Below are 19,580 nucleotides of genomic sequence, written 5' to 3'. Positions count from 1 at the left end.
ATATTACTTTTAGTAGACCCCAGGAGCGAATGATGTACTTTCCTACAAGCTCTTCCCTCCTGTCCTCCCCCAGCTCCTGGCAGCTCCTCATCTACTCTCTGTCTCCATGTGGTTTTCTCTTCTGAATACAACTTATAAATGGAGTCATGTAATTTGTGTTCTTAGCCAGGCGTGGTGGCACACACCTTTAATCCCAGCACTCGGGAGGCAGAGGCAGGCGGATTTCTGAGTTCGAGGCCAGCCTGGTCTACAGAGTGAGTTCCAGGACAGCCAGGGCTACACAGAGAAACCCCGTCTCGAAAAACCAAAGTAAATAAATAAATAAATAAATAAATAAATAAATAAATTGTGTTCTTTTGTGTCGGGGTTCTCTCGTTTAGAGTGCTCTTCTCCAGGCTCATCTGTACCATAGCCCACGTGAGTAACTCCATGCTTTGAACTGTTAGGCGGTACTTTTACCATGCTATAAGGGTGGGAAGCCGACATTCAGACAGGCCAGATGACTTTGTCTCGTCAGGTAGCCAGACAGGAGCCACTGGATTTCCAGTGCAGTTGTGACCATGTCTAGAAGCAACTAAGGGAAGAGAGGTCTATTGTCATGGTTTGAAAGGATGAGGTTTATTGTGATAGGGAGGGCATGATCGTGAGAGCAAGGTGGTCTTGGTCACAGGGTGTCTTAGCTGGGGTTTCTGTTGCTGTAAAGAGACACCATGATCACACCAACTCTTATAAAGGATAACCTTTCACTGGGACTCGTTAACAGTTTCTGAGGTTTAGTCCATTATCATCGTAGGGAGAATGGCAGCATCCAGGCGGACATGGTGCTGGAGAAGGAGCTGAGAGTTTTGTATCTTGATCTGTGGGCAGCAGAAGCGAAAAAGATGCTAGGTCTAGGTTGAGCATATGAGACCTCAAAGCTCACCCCCAGAGTGACACACTTCCTCCAACAAGGCCCCACCTCCTCAATAGCACTACTCCCTATGGGCCAAGCATCCAAACACATAAGTCTCTGCGGCCATTCCTATTCACACCACCACACATGGTGCTCACAACCAGGACCCAGATAAAGATGAGTGCTGATGGCCATCTGGCTCTCTCTGTCTCCTTTTGCCCTCAGTCTGGGATCCTAGTTCCTGCGTGGTGCCTCCCACTTTCCGGACGGCTCTTCCTTCCTCAGTTAAACCTCTCTGGAAATGACTCCACAGACACAGTCAGAGGAGTGTATTCAAGGAGATTCTAAATATACTCAACTTGCCAATGAAGATTAGCTGTCATAGTCACACATTGTACTGAGAGTCCCAGAAGGCTGTCCCCTCCTGTTTATTCAGTGTCATCTTCAGCTGAGAAATCCTGGTCACCATAACTGGAAAGTGGCTTTTTTTTTTCCTTTTAATAGCTTGTGTGTGTGTGTGTGTGTGTGTGTATGTGTGTGGAGCATGTGTGTATGTGTTTGCCAAGGTGACATCAGAAGACAACTTGTGGGAGTTAGTTATCTCATCCCACCATGAGGGACCTGGGGATCAAAGTTAGCCTGTCATGTTTGGTGGCCCGTGTCTTTACCTGCTGAACCGTGCTTCGACCCTCTCTTATTTAATTCCAGATCTTTCATCTGATTGGGCTCTAGAATTTTTCTAAGCCAGTGATACTAAAATTTAACTTCATTCATTTCTATAGAGTTGAGCACAACTTGAGCCTGTAGAAAACTGGGGACACCTCTGAGGAACCCGTGCCTTACTCTGGACCTGCAGCATCATGGTTTCCTATCTCACAAGCTGTCTCAGGTGAGCAGAAAACCCCTTAAAAACAAACAGTCGTCGGGTGCAGCTCTGTGGTGTGCACTTGCCTAGCATGGTCAGACTCTGGGTTCAGTCTATACCGTAGCAAACAAGCATGTCCCCTTGGCTCAACATGGTGTTTGATATTTGTGTTTTACTATATGGTTCCTTGAAGTAATTGGCCTCTTGGCTGTGTGTATCATTAGTATTCGTTACAGTAGACCAGGTGTGCAGTTGTCTGCAGTTCAGAATGTCCTTCCTATTTATATATTGTATGTATATGACATGTCTTATGTAATAGAATTACCTAAGGAACTTGAGAGTTTCAAGGTTCTCTATGACCACAGGTAGCCTTGGCTATGACCCCATAGAGTTTGACGTAACTTATCTGGTATCATTAATATCCTGGTTTCTTCTGCTCAAAACTTCCATGGCCTTCTACTTTAATTTAAAAACCTGATTCTTATGTTAAGTGCGTACAGATGGAGAGCAGGGTAAGTATTGCATTTTCACTTTGTACTTGAGAGAATCAGCTCTCAGAGATAATAAACTATGGACATGGTCTTGCAGTCTCTGTGGACTCGGAAAAAGGGCTGCTCCAGCCATTGGAAACGTACTGCATGTCATTTTCAAACTTAAGATAAGAAGATGGTAGGGACCTGGGGCTGTAGGTTACCTGTTCAGTTAGTAGTGTGCTGGACTCAGCACCGAATCATCTGGGCTGTACTGTACGTACGTGGTGATAATCTCAGCACACAGGAAATAGTGGCATGAGAGTCAGAAACCGACTGTATGACTAATTCAGGGCCAGCCTGGTCTAGTCAACTAATGGTATTTTAAAAATTATTTAATCAGGGTCAGTGAGATGGCTCAGTAGGTAAAAGCATTTGCCTTGTAAACCTGATATAAGATTGGTCAGAGAACTGACACCTGAAAGTTGTGCTCCGAACTTTACATCACACACACACACACACACACCACCCCCACACAAATAATAATTTAAAATTTATTTCATCAAAATCCTAGTGAGGTCTCAATATATAAAATAGACAACAGGATTTTATTGATAAAAATGAACTCTCTAGGAACAGATTTGTAACATTTACACGTTGTCAGATCAATGAATCTGTTGTTTAAAATACCAACGTTTGAAGTCAGGATTTCTAGGTGATTCTCACACATCTTCCTCACAGTGAGTTTATTCAATGTTTGTGTAGCTGCATTGCCTTTTGGGCTTCCTGAACATCCCAAGTAAGTTGATAGTTGATAGTTCTGTGTCGAGGTCACTCTGAGGTCTTGGGATGCTCTTTACATTTAATTGATTGCCAGTCTGGATAGAGGGGAGGAAGGAAGAGCGTGCTGTCTGAAGAGCCGCCACACCCTCAGGGTGTCTTAGCCTTGTTTCCTCTCTAACCATGCATTAGCTTCAGATTCAGATTCCGGTGACTCGTGCTGCACATGCAAGCGGTCTGTAATGTGTTATGATGTCAGCACATGCGATCGCCCATCGAGGCTGCAGCATTTGCCAGGCAGATGCTTCAGGGCCCGTGCCCAGTATATAATGGAGTGCAGTGTATGTGTGTGCTTTACTATGTTGTTGCTTGTAAAATTTTACACGAGCAAGTCATGTGTGGGCTAGAATTCCAAAATCCCACAGGAACTACAAAACTTATCATTGATGACAGGGTCACAGGTTTGTCACATGCCAGCAAGAGAGGGCAGGAAAGTTTCAGTCTCAACTTACGGAATATCCAGATATCAACAGAGCAGCCTAAATTAACACTTGGTGGCCTTAAAGCTTACCACTTAAACATGAAATTTGTCTTGAAACAGGATCTTGTATATCCTAGGTTGGCCTTAAACTCTTTGTGAAACCAAGGGTGGCCTTTAAACTCCTGGTTTTCCTAACTCCACCCCTCCCCCCAAAGCTGGAATTGTATGTGTGTACCACCATGAAGGTCGGGTGCTGGGGGTTGAACCCATGACTTGATGTATACTAGACAAACATTCTATCAGCTGAGCTGTCACCCCCAAATCATATGCTATCTCTGCCAGACTATTGGGAGGTCCCAAAGTACTGCTGCAGAACTGCACATAAGTGAGAAATGAAGGCAAGTTAGTGGGGTCATGAGGCATCTTCTGCAGCTCGTCACGTGGCACTAGGGTAGAAAGAAGTTATGTCCAGACCTTGAAAGGATGGAGAAAGCCAGTGGAGGATTAGAGGGGGAGTCCCTACCCAGCTAATAGCTGTAAGTGTACTGTCATCAAAAAGGCTCCCTCAAGCACATGACCACCCAGGCCACACAGACAGAGCATTTCAAGGGGAAAGTCCTGTTTGCTATGTTTTCCTTCATGTCCTGGAATCTGAATGGATGTCCCTTCTATTTGATGGGCTAGGGTGGTAGTTGGCCCCATGTGAGGGAGGCCTCACAGCAGGCTTGCCTCCTACCTCTGCACTGGGCATGGATTCTAAGAAATTGCATACACCTCTAAACTTAGCCTGGTGGAGCAACTGGAAACTGCATGTGGTCTTGCTACGTGGCTGGTGGGGCTGTGGAATCTTGGCAGGCCCTGTGTTGGGTCCTGTGGCAAAGATTACCTTGACAGGTCTTCTTGGTAGGCACTCTATCAAGGGCTCTGCTGCCAGGATGGCAGAAAGAAAATGTCAGTTATGTGGGTGGGCAGGCAATTCTGCAGGAGTTTAAAACTGGAGGTTTCCATCAAACCCCTGTATCATAAGTCAGACATGAACTACCCGCTGAATATCTTTAAAAGTGTGTGTGTGTATGTGTGTGTGTGTGAGAGAGAGAGAGAGAGAGAGACAGAGACAGAGACAGAGACAGAGAGACAGAGGATAGAGGGAGGGAGATGTGGAGGTCAGAGGATAACGTCTGAACATCAGCTCTTTGCTTCCACCGTGTGACCTTGGATGCCACCCTGCTGGACATTACATATCTACCCACCAAGCCATCTCATTGGCCCAACCATTATGTGCATGCTTTTCTCCAGGACCATGTAAATGCATTTTTTAATTTTTCAGATGAAGCAAATAACACCAATGCTACCATGCTTTTTGTTGCAATGCTCTTCCAAATGTTGGGGTTGGGGTTGGGGGTTGGGTTCCGATGAAGAGTGAGGTGCCTCTGACAGAGCTGGTAGGAGAGGAACAGGTACGTTTCCATATTTATCAAAGTGACCTAATGCATGAAGACGGCTGGGAAGAGTCGGAGGATTTTTCTACCTAGAGAGAAAGCACAGAAAGTCAACTTCATCCACATTGAAAGAGACAGTGAAGCCCCGGAGTTAACATAGACCCCTGCTCTGCTCAGAGCCTATAGTGATGTAGAGAACCATAGGCAAAGCCAGCACTGGGAGATATGTGAAGATTTTAACCCTGGATGAGCTGGTTAGCTGGTCAGATGCACATGGAAGTTTCAGGATGAGTAAAATTCCTCAGATCAAAGGACTGGAGGAAACCAGCTTACGTGAAATTTGTCTACATCCATTTCAAGACAGAAAGTGTGCTATATGACATAGAAGTGTCTGCATTTCTAAAGGCTTCAAGTCACACACCCTGTGTGTATATATGCATTTGAGTGTGCTGTGTGGTATATGTGAGCATGCTTGTATGCACCTATGCATTCAAGTGTGCATGTGTGTGTGGTGAATGCAAACAAGAACCAGAGGTCCAAGCCAGGCCTCTTCTAGTCTCCTGGTCCTCCATGTGAGACATAGTATCTCTCTGAACCTGGACTAATTCCCTAGACTGACTGACTAGGCAAGCCTGAGAGATCCTCCCATCTCCACCTCCCCAGTCCTAGGATTACAGCTGTCAGCCGCCATGTCCCCAACCCTCAGGATCTGAACTCAGGCCCTCATGTTTGCCTGGCAGGTGCTTTACCCACCGAGCCATCTTGCTAGCCCTACCTTTCTTGTAGGCACCGCCATACCGGAGCGGCAGGTGCTCTTTGCCCACTTCTCAGAGTGCCTTAGCAGAGCTGACAAACTTCACATTTCCAATAAAAACAAAGGAGGAAACAAAAGTACAGAATGCCAAGGAGGTGGTTACGTTGGCAGGAAATAGAACTGATTTGGCCGTTTTTATTTTGAACGGTAGTTTTTGAAGAAATGCAGATGTAATTAGGGCCATTACGGCTAGATGGTGGATTTTATAGGTCTTGTGGAGGAGAGGTCTGGATCATTTTAAGGATTTTACAGTCCATGGCCTTAGGTCAAGTGTCTGGTTTTAGTCTTTGAAAACATTAGTTTCTCTTTTCCTTGATATACACTCCAGTAAAGTATTATTACTTTAATGCCTGTCAGCCATTCCACTTAGAAATACGACCGAACGGGATTGAGGAAACGAGAGCGGGAAGAGTGGCTGCTCTCAGGACTGCGGGAAAGGACCCCGGGGACGGATGTGAGGGGAGGTGGGCTCAGAGAACTGTTTGCCTGTGTGTGAGAGTGTCCAAGATAGGGCTGGCGATCTGGGGTGCAGTCAGTCAGGGAGTGCTGCGGTCTCCCCCAGGATGAAGAACTATGTGGCAATTGGAAGGGGCAGAGGTCAATCAGTGTTCCTTTTGCTATAGATCAGGAAGTGAGAAGGAAGAGGAGGGAAGTGTAGAACGAAGGAGAAAGAGGAAGTGGAGGAAAAGGAAGAGCAGGCACTGAGTCAAGTATTTAAACTTCCTAGTGTTCCTAAGGCAGGCCAGACAGGCACAGAAGCCCCGGCCTATGGTTCTAGCCCTTGGGGGCTGAACAGTTGAAGGAGGGTGGACAGTTGAAGCTATGTAATAAGACCCTGTCTTAAGACAACCTCAAACAAGCAAGACAAACCGCGAGTCAGACCAGGATTTGCATTAGCTGCCCCCCATACCACTACTCAGGGGACAGTCCATACAATGGCCGGCCCGCAGTGCGAAGGATAACCCACTGCAAGTGACCCGTCGAGCTCGGGAAGTACCGATTACCTTTTATATGAAAGAAATTAGGCCAGAGTTTTATATTCCTGACCAGGATGGTCAGTGACTTAATTAGGTTACAGCAGGGAAACCGTAGGAACGAGCACACCTTCAACAGTTTACTTTAAACTTAAAACACATGCTTATCCGAGCACAGCGCACAGACCGTTTTGATGTGGGGCCAAGAGCATTTCTTTGCACATGAGGCCCTGGTCGTCTTTCTTGCACAAACCACACCCGTAAACATCATCTGAGGTTCCCACTTTAAAGCGGTGCGCGAGTTTAAAGACATCGCAAATCGCTCTGAGGACAGAGTTAGTCTAGGTTTTACAGGTTTTCTTTTCTGCCCCTAGTCATCCACGGTTGTCCCATCCACACCTAATTTGCCAGCCGCTCCCTCCCCCTTGGCTGCTTGCCTTTAGTGAGTCTTTCCACAGCATTGAGCTCACTCTTGTAGAGACAACCATCAAATACTCCTGCTGCCGCTCTGATCCGTGGCTCCACAAGCCGTTTGGGTATTCTGTGCATTCGCCGAGCTGTGCTACCCATGTAAACAGGCTTGGGAACACAGGGCATGCGAGTGCTCCTACCCTGATAGGGAGAGTGTGGAGGTCTGTCCAGGAAGAACCTACTGGAATCTCATCTGTGGGTTTCTGGTGGGAGCCATCTGAACAGCAGACATCGAGGCCAGAGGAAATAAAATGAATTTCTGGAAGAGAGCCCTGGCAAGGCCTACCTATAAAATGACGGCAAGCGTCCAGACAGGGTTGCTTTTGCCTTATGCCTGGCACAGCCCCGTACCTGGACCCCGTCCTCATCACTCAGTGCTTGATTGTAGGATTTGCTAGAACATTCTGTACTGAGATGGAGTTGAATGGTGTCAAGGTGCATTTGCTGGGCTGCCAGCTAGCCTTTCCTTGCCTCCCCAGGTAAAGGCTTGACCTCCCTCCTCAAGACTTCGAGCCAGTTGCCCTAATTTGTAGGGCCCGTCTTTTCCCTTGCCTTCCTTTTACCAGCTTTGCTGTTTCTCCCACAGCGAATCCTGGGATGCCTTAAAAAAGAGCTGATGAGGAATGTTGCATCTCACAGCCTTACTTTGATTTGTTGCTTCTTCTTCTTTCTTTCCTCCTCCTCCTCCTCTTCTTCATCTTCCCCCCTTTCCTCTTCCTTCTGTTCCTCCCCTCCATCTCCCTGCTCTTCCTCCTCTTGATTTCTTCTTTGAACACGGTGTCACGTCACGTAGCGCAGGCTGACCTCACGTGTGCTGTGCAGCGGCGGAGGACCCTGTGCTTTTGATCCTCCTGCCTACACCATCTGTGTGCAGGTAACACAGAACCAAACCACTGGGCTGTACCTGTGGTGCTGGGGATGGACCCAGGGCTTCAAGCATGATGGTCCATATGCTACCACTGAGCCACACCCCAGCCCCTCGTTTAGCATTTCACTATTATTTCCTCCTTCCCTGTTTTTTTTCCCCTCTGCCTCTTCATTCTGCCCCCTGTTTTTGTCTTCCCTCAATTGCTTTGAACTGATCTTTCTGCTGGCTTCAGGGAGACACCATAAGTTGGAGAGACAGAGAAGAACTCACCCAAGGGTTCTGAGTCTCCAAAAGCTGTGGCGTGATAGAGCACCTTGCATTTCCAGAGAACTTGAATGGCTGCAAGCCCTGGAAACCTGTAAATACTCAATAAAACCCACATGCAGTTAGAGAGGTGTCTAAGTCCATGCCATAAAATGTGCTTCTCACAGACCACGCTGGCCTTTCCCCACAGTCTGTTGGATTTGGTCTGGCTTGATTGCATTTCCCTGTTCTTCTCTCCCCTCAATTGTTTGGAACTGAGTTTCCCAGTTTGCCCTGCACTCAGATGGTGGAGGCAGGAGAATCATAAATACAGGGTCATCCTCAGATTTCTCAGGCAGGGGCACCTGACGGGAGACAAATTAAGAGGACGCAATTGTACAGTGAATGTCTCAACTGAGAGAAGGAAGGAGGCAGTGACAAGTCTGAGCCTCTGTCTCTCACCAGAAGCCTGGAGACTTTGTGTGTATGAATGGCACTCACATGATGATGTTGGATAATGAAGATAAGTCCCTTAAGGGCAGATCACTCTGCATAAGAGAATAGGAAAAATACATAGATTAGTTTAAAACACTGGAATTCACATGATTGCCTACCACCGCTGCCATCATTTCCTCTTCTTCCTCCTCTTCTTCCCCCTCCTCCTTATCTTCTTCCTCTTCCTCTTCCTCTTCTCCATCTTCTTGTCTTTTTCCTGAAAGGGTCTCATGTAGCCCAAGATGGCCTAGAACTTTTTATGTAGGTAAGGATAGCCTTGGCAAGGAAAATGGATGTATTAAAATAGCACATGGTTAGTTTATAGAGATAAAACTGTTGTTCCTAGGCAGATCCAGTGTCTGACAGTGTTGGGGCCAAGGGTGTGGCCACCCTAGGTGGGGATTGCATGTCATTGCTGAGATTTTTGGCACAGGTTGATTCAATTCTAGGTCATTCCCAATGCATCTCTTGGTTTGGATTAACAGAAGGAGAAAAGAAATGAAGGGGTATTTCCCACCTGTTTCCCTGGTTTGGGTATTTGAGATGCTCAAATGGTGTTGAGCCCATTGAGGGGATGCAGCCTAGGCAGTGTGGAGACACAGCCCATGCTGTAGTTGGATGGTTGGGTGTGGGGTGAGGGCATCAGAGTTGGCCAAGGCAAATACAGAAGCCTAGAGCCCTGGTTCCGAGATGTAAATCATGTGCCATTTCACTGAGCATTACTTTTTCAGAGTGTTTGAAACCTATGCCAGCAGTGGACAGATGGCCTCCCCTCCTTCTCTGTCTGTCTGTCTGTCTGTCTGTCTCTCTGAAATGCTGGGTAGTTTTGACTGCAAGGTGCATCAGAAAGTCTTAGGAAGTATGTGGCTCCTCACTTTCATATTGAGGGGAGCTCCTGACTTATTTGCCAAAGGTCCTGGTAGCTTTCAATTTGTCAGAACGTTGCAAGCAGAAAGCCCTTTGCCAAAGCAAACTATCCAAGTGAAATAACCCAGGAGCCTCACGCAGACACATACACGATCCCCCATTCCCCAGCAGTCATCTGGAACGGGGTCAGGAGGAGCAGGGGCTTGTGCTGGGTTGTCCTGTGTTTGGAAGAAGTGTGGGCACAGAGACAGACTATCAATTAGTGAGGTATGTGTGAGCAGGGTTGGGTAGCCCAAGACAGCCTCTGCTGAGCAGGGGTGGGAGCCTTCAGCCTTTGGCAGAGCTTCCTCTGGCCCCTAGGGTTATATATTGCTCCGACTGCTGTTATTGCAGCCCAAAGAATAATTTCCCCTCTGGGGGAATTTATTTTATTCCATTCAGAGCAGAGCCCATTTAATAGCTAAGATTTTTATCCCACAATGATTTTGTTGGGGATTCCTATGTGTTTGGGCTTCACCAGGGCTCAGCTAGTGAAGGGAAGAGACAGTGGAGCATCTAAGTATAGTTCATGTTGTGTCTTTGAAATGTGACACATCAGCAGACATGTCTCTTGGAAATCTGGTGAGAATTTGGGTGGGTTTCGTATAGAAAAAAGTTTTAAAGCCCTTCTTTTAAAAAAAGAACTTTTATAAAAGGACATTTAGACATTATTTTGGATATTATAAAATCTGTTCATTCCCATGAGTTTCATCTGTCTAAAAGTTCAGGGGTATTCTGGATGGGAGGCACCATTCATTAATTCAAGGCACCATTCATTAATTCAATGCACCATTCATTAATTCAGCACGTTATTCATTGATTCAATGTATCAAGCACTTCCTGTATCATCACCCTGCTAGATACTGGGGATAAGACAGAGACAAAATCAATGTCCCCCTCCAATTTCATGCTACAATCTGTGCATGTGTTTGTGTGTGTTTGTGTGCATGGTGTATGCATGTGTGTAGAGGTATATGCATGTGTGTCAATGTGTATTATGTGTGTGTATGTGAGTAGAGGTGCATGTCTGTGTATGTGGTGCGTGTGCGTGTGTGTGTGTGTGTGTGTGTGTGTGTGTTTCTCACTGGCTTGGAGCTCTTCCCCAGCACTGTGTCATTCCAAGGGAGAGCGAGCTTACCCAGCCGGTTCACTCAGGCTGTAGGGCCTGAACTCAGGTCCTGTGCTTGAGTGATAAGCACTCTGTTCTCCGTGATATTTCCCCAGCCCTGTGAGACTTTCTAATGTGAAGAGAGTGATGGGGAAATGTTAACAAGAGTCATTTAGGGAAAAAGTGCTAGTCTTGGCTGGAAGATGGAGTGGTTCTGTGCAGTAACCACAAAGACTCACAGGAGGCAAAAACAAACAAACAAACAAACAAACAAACAAACAAACAAACAAACAAACAACTCTAAGCAGAGCCCCGAGCAGCTGACGGGGAGAGGTGGAATGGACAGGCAACTTCGAGTAAGTTCTGAGACAGGAAGACACACTCTCCGGCTTGTGTTTGTCCTCGTGAATGCTCCAGTGTAGTCTGGAATCAGTGGTCACATAGAGCTGCTCCTGTTGGCACTACACATACATGGCTACTGTGTGAGGCAAGGGCTCCGGGGACTGAGGTATGGCCACATTTATGGAACTGATGCTTGCTTAGTAATGAAGCCACCCCAATCTGGTTTTCTTTGAAAAGAGTAAACAGTGCCTGGCTGGGTTAGAAATTATGCTGATTTGCAGGCACAGGTTCAAAGTGTATGTTCCTAAACATTAGCTCCCTTGAGGTGCCCTGGGCAGGCTTCATGATTCCCATTTTACAGACTTGGGCAACTGAGGCGTGGGAAAGAATGTGATTAACCAAGGTCATGCAACCTGGGGGCCTATGTTCTCAAGCTGAGGTGTGTGTGTGTGTGTGTGTGTGTGTGTGTGTGTGTGTTTAGTTCTTAGATAAACAAAATCTAGTGGGGATACAAGTAGACAGTACCACCTTCTCCCAACTGTCTGGGGAGCCAATCTCCAGATGTTTCTCTGTGCACTGGAGCACATGTTGGGTGGCTTTTCTGGTCCATTGCTCTGTGTGTGTGTGTGTATGTGTGTGTGTGTGTGTGTATGTGTGTGTGTGTGTGTATGTGTATACATACATACATACGTGTATATAAGTGTGTTTATATAAATGTGTGTGCATATAAGGATGTCATTGCTTAGGAACTGTTTGAGATAGGGATTTGCACTGAGCTGAAGATGGACGTTTTGGCTAGGTTGGCTGCCTAGAAAGTCCTCGGGCCCTCCCTCCTCTCCCTTCCTAGTGCTGGAATTCAAATCCATCCCATTCAGACTACAGAATGGAAACATTCGTTCGTTTGTATTCGTTCTCTCTCTCTCTCTCCCTCTCTCCCTCTCTCCCTCCCTCCCTCTCCCTCTCTCCCTCTCTCCCTCTCTCCCTCTCTCTCTCTCTCTTCCTTATTTATTTTACCATTTGTACATCCAATAGAGGGCTAATATCTAAAACTATATAAAGAACTCAAGAAACTAGATATCAAGAAAACAAATAACTCAATTAAAAATAGGGTATAAATCTAAACAGAGAATTCTCACAAGAAGTAATACAAATGGCTGAGAAACACTTAAAGACATTTTAGACATCCTTAGCCATCAGGGAAATGCAAATAAAAACTACTTTGAGATTCCATCTTACACCTGTCAGAATGGATAAGTTCAACAAGAAAAGAAAAGAAAAGAAAAGAAAAGAAACGAGAAGAAAAGAGAAGAAAAGAAAAGACCAAAAACCAAACAAAACCAAGCCCCTGACAGCTCATGCTGGCAAGGATGTGTGCAGTAAGAGGAACACTTAGATATTGCTGGTGGACGTGTAAACTAGTATAGCTACCTTGGAAATAAGTATGGCAGTTCCTTTGGAAGCTGGGAATCAATCTACTTCAAGATACAGCTACATAACTCTTGGGCATATACCCAAAGGACACTTCATCTACCACAGAGACACCTGCTCAACCATGTCCATTGTTCCTCTATTCATACTAGCAAGAAACAGGAAAAAACTTAAATGGCCCTCAATAGGAGATTGGATAAAGAAAATGTGGTACATTTACACAATGGAGCACTACTCAGCCATTAAAAAAAAAAATGACATCATGAAATTTGTAGACAAATGTATAGAACTAGAAAAACGCCACCCTGAGTGAGATGTCCCAGACCAGAAAGACAAATTTCATATGTATTCACTCACTTGTAGAAATTAGCTGTTTAGTTAATGATAACCAAGCTGCAATTCATAGAAGCATAGAGAGTAGGTATAGTGTAAGGGACTAGAGGGAACACGTAGATCTTCTTAGGAAAGAGAGATAGAATAGGTAATTATGGATGGATGGGGAGGCTGGGATGAAAGATTAGGTACAGCGTGGGAAGAGGGGGTTGAGGGAGAAACAGTTAAAATTAAGGGACATTTGAAAGGTAGCATGGAAACCTAATATAGTAGAAACTTCACACACACACACACACGTGCATATACATACATATGCACATGCATACATATGAGGGTGATCTAAATGAAATCACTGAATAATGGGGACAACTAAGTCCCAACTGGCTATCTTTTCTCACAAATAAAGTTTCCAGTGCTGGAATTGGGTTAAATCTAATTGAACTATTGGTGAAAAGGGATTGTCTCTTGAGAACCCCCAAACAACCCAGGCTGTGGCCAAGACTACAGGTTGCTCTCTACAAACTGACAGCAGGGCCCTATTGCTGTAGACAAGGCCTAACAACTCACTGGACTGGGGAAGTCAAGTCGGTCCCTACACAGAGCCTTCATCCCTACACTCTAGCATCTTTGCTACAGGAAGGTACTCATCACGTTTTGGCACATGATAAGGGGAATGTAAACACCAACCTACCCGGAAACCTCTGATCTACAACAGTGTCATGCCAGCCAAGTGTGCTAGGGCAATGGTGGTTCAAAGCTTATGAGAGTAACCAACCCATATCTGATTTAACCAAAGGCCCATTTCACAAGATGGAACCCATATCTGGCACTGCTTGGGTGACCAAGAACCTAAGACTAGGTAGTTCAAGGACCTAGGGTAAAACCAAATGCTACTAGTTTTAAAAAGAAAAGGCCCCATAGTAATGAAATGATTCCCAGTGACATCTGCTATAGTCACAAACCAGTGTCTTGTTCAGCATCATCAGAGAGGCTTCCTCCTGATGCAGAGGGGGAACAAATCTAGATATAGATACCCTCAGCCAGACATTATGCAGAGAAACACACAGAGACACATGGGAGGGGAGGTGGGGAGGACCTGGGAAGAGTAGAGGGAGGGGAAGCTACAGTCAGGTGATCAGGATATATTCTGTGAGAAAGGATAGTTTAAACACAAGGACAAAAACAGAAGACAAACCCAAGCCTGTGCCACCATGCCTCTTTTTCACTGAGGTTTTGGAGACCCAAGTGCTGTCTTCCCACTTATACCTCAAGTGCTTTCCCAGCCGGGCTGTCTCCCAACACCAGGTGCTGAAATCATCTCTTCTCTGACTTTACTGCCTGTATTGGATGTTTTTGCATCTGCTTCATGCTTCATGTTCCTCACAGAAGATGAGAATATTTGTGGCTTAGAAGATTTGAGCATGCCCAGTATCACCCAGATGGGACTAAGCTAAGGTAGAAGGATTTCTGAGAGTTCAAAGCTAACCTGGACTACACAGCGAGTGCCTGCCCAGCCTGGGGTATCTAGAATAAGGCACTGTCCTAAAAGACATTTCTTAAAAACTGAAACAAATGAAACTAAACGTTGCAATGAAGGTGTGTTTGGGGTGTTTTCGATAGATGAATTTTTGTTTGTTTGTTTTAGTAAATAATTCTTAGAGTAAATTGAAGACTCTGTGACATCACCATCTATTATTTATTCTAAGCCATGTGGCCGCCAAACAGTGTAGATCACTGGCTCTCAACCTTCCTAATGCTGTGACCTTTTAATACAGTTCCTCGTGTTGTGCTGACCCCCAACCAAAAAAAAATTATTTTTGTTGCTACTTCATAACTGTAATTTTGCTACAGTTATGAATTGTAATGTAAATACTAGGGTTTTCTGATCATCTTAGTTGAGCTCTGAGTCAAAGGTTGCGGCCCACAGGTTGAGAACCACTGATGTAACTGTTCATCTGAGAGCGCAGATAGAGCATGTGGCCACAAGGGGGAATCCTACTGGGTTGCAGTGGTCTAGCTAGAGGCTCAGCTCTTTCATACCTGTGCCCTGAACTTAATATTACATGCTCATACAATACAGTTGGCCTGGTGGCACACCGGCTGCTTGAAGGAAGAGTGGAACCTGCCTCTAACTTGGTAGCCTTGGCTGCCACTCTCTGTTCTCCTCATTCCTAGTCCCACACAGTGGCTTTTTTGGATGGGGCAGTGTTTTGCACCCCTCAGTGGTGGAGGGCTCAAAATGGTTGGGAATTGCTGTAAACTTAGTTTAAATGCCTTTAGGGTTAAGCACTAAAAATATTCAAAAGATGCAGTGATCCAAGAGTGCTTAAAATAATGGCATTGTTGATTAGAAGCCCAGACTCTGTGTGTATATGTGTGTGTGTATGTGTTTGTGTATGTGTGTGTATGTGTTTGTGTATGTATGTGTATGTATATGTGTGTGTATGTGTGTGTATGTATGTGTGTATATGTGTGTATATATGTGTGTGTATGTGTTTGTGTATGTGTGTGTGTATGTGTGTGTGTATGTGTGTGTATGTGTTTGTGTATGTGTGTATGTTTGTGGCTGGTGTGTGTGTGTATGTACATTTATGCACAGGTGAAGGCCAGGGTACAATTTTAAATGCTATTTCTCAGGCACTGTACCCCCTGTGTTTCAGACTAGGTTGCTTACTGACTGTGAGACTCACTGAGTAGCCACATTAGGTTGGCTGGCCAGAGAGCCCCAGGATGGCTCCTGTGTCTGCCTCTCCAACATTGGGATTACAAATTCTCACCACCACACCTGACTTTTGATATGTGGGTTCTGGGGTGATTATCTTTAGCTCCTTGTGCTTGGTGCTAAGCACCGTAAAGCCATCTGACTGAGCCATCTCTCCAGCTCAGGCCCCACCCATATCTCCTTTAGCTTCCTCCCCGCGCATTCTCACTTTCCAGGATCTTCCCAGAAGATGAGAAGATTTAATGTTTAGAGATGCTAGCTTGCCCAGGATCACCCAGGTGGGAGGGGCTGGCAGCATCAGGATCCATGCCTAGATATATCATACTGTTTTTTATTATCTCTGGGCCAGACTCTTTTTTAAAAAGGGTATTTTTCCTTTGCTTGATGACAAGTTCTAATCAGGGGCAGCGACAGTAATCCCACTTAAGCTTGTCAATCCCACCACGAAGAGCATGTTGCGATATCAAAGGGCGCTACAGATGCTGGAGCAGGCCTGGGCCAGCACTAGAGACCCTTTCTTCATGCTGACCTCATTGCCCTGCTAACCTACACACACTGGTTGTTCTATGGTCTGTGTGAGGGATGGTGACCATCTTTTTCAGCCCTCTTCATACCCCTGAGCCAACTTCTGTTGCTATTCCCATCTCTCAAAGCGGGGTGACCAAGGCTGCTAGAACTTATCTCAGACCTACAGCACTGTTGGGAGGTATAGGTCAGGGACTTGACCCCCACACCTGCCCCCATGCCATGGCCTTCCTTGGGGTGGGGCTATTTCCTTTTCTCCGAGTTTATCTCAGGACTCAGGGTGGACTGACCTCTCCCTTCCAGCAATGAGCTGGTGATGCCAGCTTCCTCCAGGTACTGCCAGGACCATGCTCACCTCTCTGTCTGTTGCTCTTTTTCTTCCATAGTGCCCTGGGCACCCTCCTGCTGCTTGGTTCTCAGCTTGTCTGCCCGCAGCCCTCCACTGAACACAGAAAGGTAAGTAAGTCCTGCCCACTCAGAGCCATTGTGCTTCTCTGCCAGAGGGGGCAGGGTCACTGTGGCCACTTCCCTTATCTTCCTTCTGCCTGGAGGTGAGGCCCAGCTGATTCTGAGTAGAAGCACTGTTTCTAGAATGTTCTGCCATCTTTGCATCTTTTCCAGGTTTCTGGATAGGAAGTCAGTGCTCTGATCTGAGAGCAGAGCTGACTTTACAGTCTGTGTCCCTAGAGTTGAGTGGGAAGGCATTGCAAAAGCTTGCAAGCTGGGGCCCCGCTCAGGAGTGGAGAACGCTTGCCAGAGTTTGTGCCTGTGCGAACACACCTTCAAGGTCACAGGCAGGGGAAGATTGGAGAAGCTGAAGTGGCTTGAGAGAAACCTCCCTTTCCATATGGAGCTGTGATCTCTGATGGGAGTCTCTATCTCCAGGAGGATTCTAGGAAAGAAGGGAAGGAAGGACCTGGCCTTTTGTTATTCCCACCCCATCTTCTGTGGATGCTTCCCCATGGATTAGTCTAGACCAGTGGTTCTCAACCCATGGGTTCACAAAGCAGATATCTTACATATAAGATACCTTACATATCAGATATTTACAATTCATAAAAGTAGCAAAATTATAGTCATGAAGTAGCAATGGGAATAATTTTATGTTTGGAGCGTGCCACACATTAGCTTTATTAAAGGGTCACAGCGTTAGGAAGGTTTCGAATCACTGCAGTAGGCAGTTGACCACAGTCCTTGAATCTAGTCCCCAGAGACCGGCTTTCTGGGCCCATAGGACATGAAGAACTCACTTCTCCCCAAGCTCCGTCTGCCTCATGTACATGTTCCAGCTGGGTGCTGCCTGGCCATGGAGCAGGGAGCTCTGTCAGTGCTTCTGAGAAGCAGGACACATGACATGCGAACAAAATACCTCAGGGCTCCGTCAGCTCCCTGGGTCCTGGGAGGAGAAAAGCTGTTCATGTTGAAGTGGCTTTGAGCTGGTAGGACCCTTTCCTAGGATAGGGCTTTCCCAGGGGAAGTTCAGAATCAAAAACGAACTGAGAAGGAAGGCATGCTGAAGCTCGAACCTCACCTCAGCAGCTGGTGGTGATCGCATCTGAGTTATCTAATTTCTTTTAGATCTGGGAGCTTGCATTCTGCTTTTCTGGACCAGGTAGAAGCCTCTGTGGTACCTTGTTCCCCACTGGCAAGTCAGAGCCATGCAAGCGCTTCTCACACACTACTTTGACTCTAGAGTAATGCCTGGCACAGTTAGGTGCTCAGCCCAGTACTTGTTGAATGACTAATTAATGGAGCGATTAGGACCTGGCCAAGGTCCAAACAGCATTTTGTGAGATTGATTTGGGAATTTGCAGCCTCTTATTATCATCTCACCCCCAGCCATAGTTTCAATAGGTAGAAGGTTTTTAAAAGTTATTATTGTGTTTTCAATCATTAATGCTTAGTATTAATAACTGACTTGCCCTAACAGCGTTCTTTTTTGTTGTTTTTCAATCCTCAGATATGTAATCATAGCTACAAATAGTTTATAAATAATTCAATTATTTTGTCATCTCTTTTTGGTTTTTAAGATACCTAAATGATAGATATATCAAATCTCTGGGTTCCCAAATAAGTGTTACTGTATGTGTGTGTGTGTGTATGTGTGTGTGTGTGTGTGTGTGTGTGTGTGTGCATATGTGTATGTATGTGTCATACATGCCAAGGCACACTATGGAGATCAGAGGACAACATAAGTCCGTTCATCCACTGTGCTGGTCCTGGAGATTGAACTCAGATCATCAGCCTTGGCAGAAAGCATCATGATCTGCTGAGCCATCTTGCCCCACCCCCCTCGTCTTTCTCCTGTCTTTTCTTCTTCATGATAACAGAAAAAGAAAGGATTATTAGTTGCGTTAGAACATTGAATTTAAAACACTAAGCAAAACCGTATCGTAACTTGGTACATAGTACCTCCTCGTCAAAGTATTATTAAGAACTTTGCAATTGAAGGCTAGTTCCCTCCACCCCTTGACATTTATAGATTTCTTCACTCAGGGGAAAGACATTTCAGAGCAGTTGCTGCACATAATAAACACATGTGTCTTGGCTGCCAGGGTTCTTGCTGTTCGTCCAAGAAAAGAAGGCCACGTGGGTTTCCTTGGGTGCTAGGTTGCTTTTCAGTGTTTTCTTAGAGCTTTTTGTGACTGTGGCTGTCATCCTGGGGATCCCCCAAAACCTGGCAGTGAAAGCAGGGCTGGCAGTAGCAGCATCCACTTAGGCAGGCAAGGAGATGACTAAGGAAATGCTCATTAACTGGCCTTGCAACAGTGTGTCCACGGAGAGACCAGAATGAGGAAACGCTTATTAATCAGGCTGCAACACTGTTATAAAGAGCTGCCCAGAATACTTTAAGTCTTTCTGGGCCATACTTTCTGTCACATTCATTTAACTCCGCCTGACGAGGGGGAGGCAGCCAGAGGTACCCTGTAAATGAATAGTCATGGCTTCGGTCCAGTAAAGCTTTGTTTACAAAAATAGGTGGTGAGCTGGATTTGGCTGGTGGGCCCAAGTTTGCTAACCTCTGCTCTAAAGTCAGGATGGAAAGGAATTAACTGTGGGCGCAGGGTATGGTTTATCCAGTGGGATGCCTGAGTTGGATACCAATACTTAAAACTTTGAACCCATACTTAAAAATCCAGGAGTGTAGGCATGCCCTTGTAATCCCACCATGGGCAGACAAGGATGGGGGGTGGCTGGGGCTCCTGACCAGCTATCATAGCCCACTTGGTGAACTTCAGATTAGTGAGAGACTGTGTCTCAAAAAAATGGTGGATGGCGACTGAGGGTTTTCCCTTACCTGCACATACCACACACAGGGCACCCATGTCTACACAGGAGCACACACACACACATGCATGTGCATATATGTATATGTGTATATGTACACTGTACACACACACACACATACACATGTATTTTGGAA

General features: G+C 45.8%; 1 protein-coding gene across 1 annotated transcript in view; it reads left to right on the top strand.

Annotated features, from left to right (window-relative positions):
- The window catches only part of Thsd4 (thrombospondin type 1 domain containing 4), a 552,037-nt gene that overhangs the window by 22,141 nt on the left and 510,316 nt on the right, over nucleotides 1-19,580 (top strand). The window contains exons 2-3 of the mRNA XM_085844687.1: nucleotides 1,675-1,781; nucleotides 16,543-16,612. Coding sequence (XP_085700813.1) covers nucleotides 1,753-1,781; nucleotides 16,543-16,612 — 99 coding nt within the window. The 5' untranslated portion in view covers nucleotides 1,675-1,752. The remainder of the gene's footprint in view (nucleotides 1-1,674; nucleotides 1,782-16,542; nucleotides 16,613-19,580) is intronic.

The sequence above is a fragment of the Mus caroli genome, unplaced genomic scaffold (genome assembly GCF_978045245.1).
Source record: "Mus caroli unplaced genomic scaffold, Mus_caroli_1 scaffold_11, whole genome shotgun sequence".
Lineage (NCBI taxonomy): Eukaryota > Metazoa > Chordata > Mammalia > Rodentia > Muridae > Mus > Mus caroli.
The sequence above is the reverse complement of the archived record's forward strand: the minus strand, read 5'-3'. Positions and strand labels throughout refer to the sequence as shown.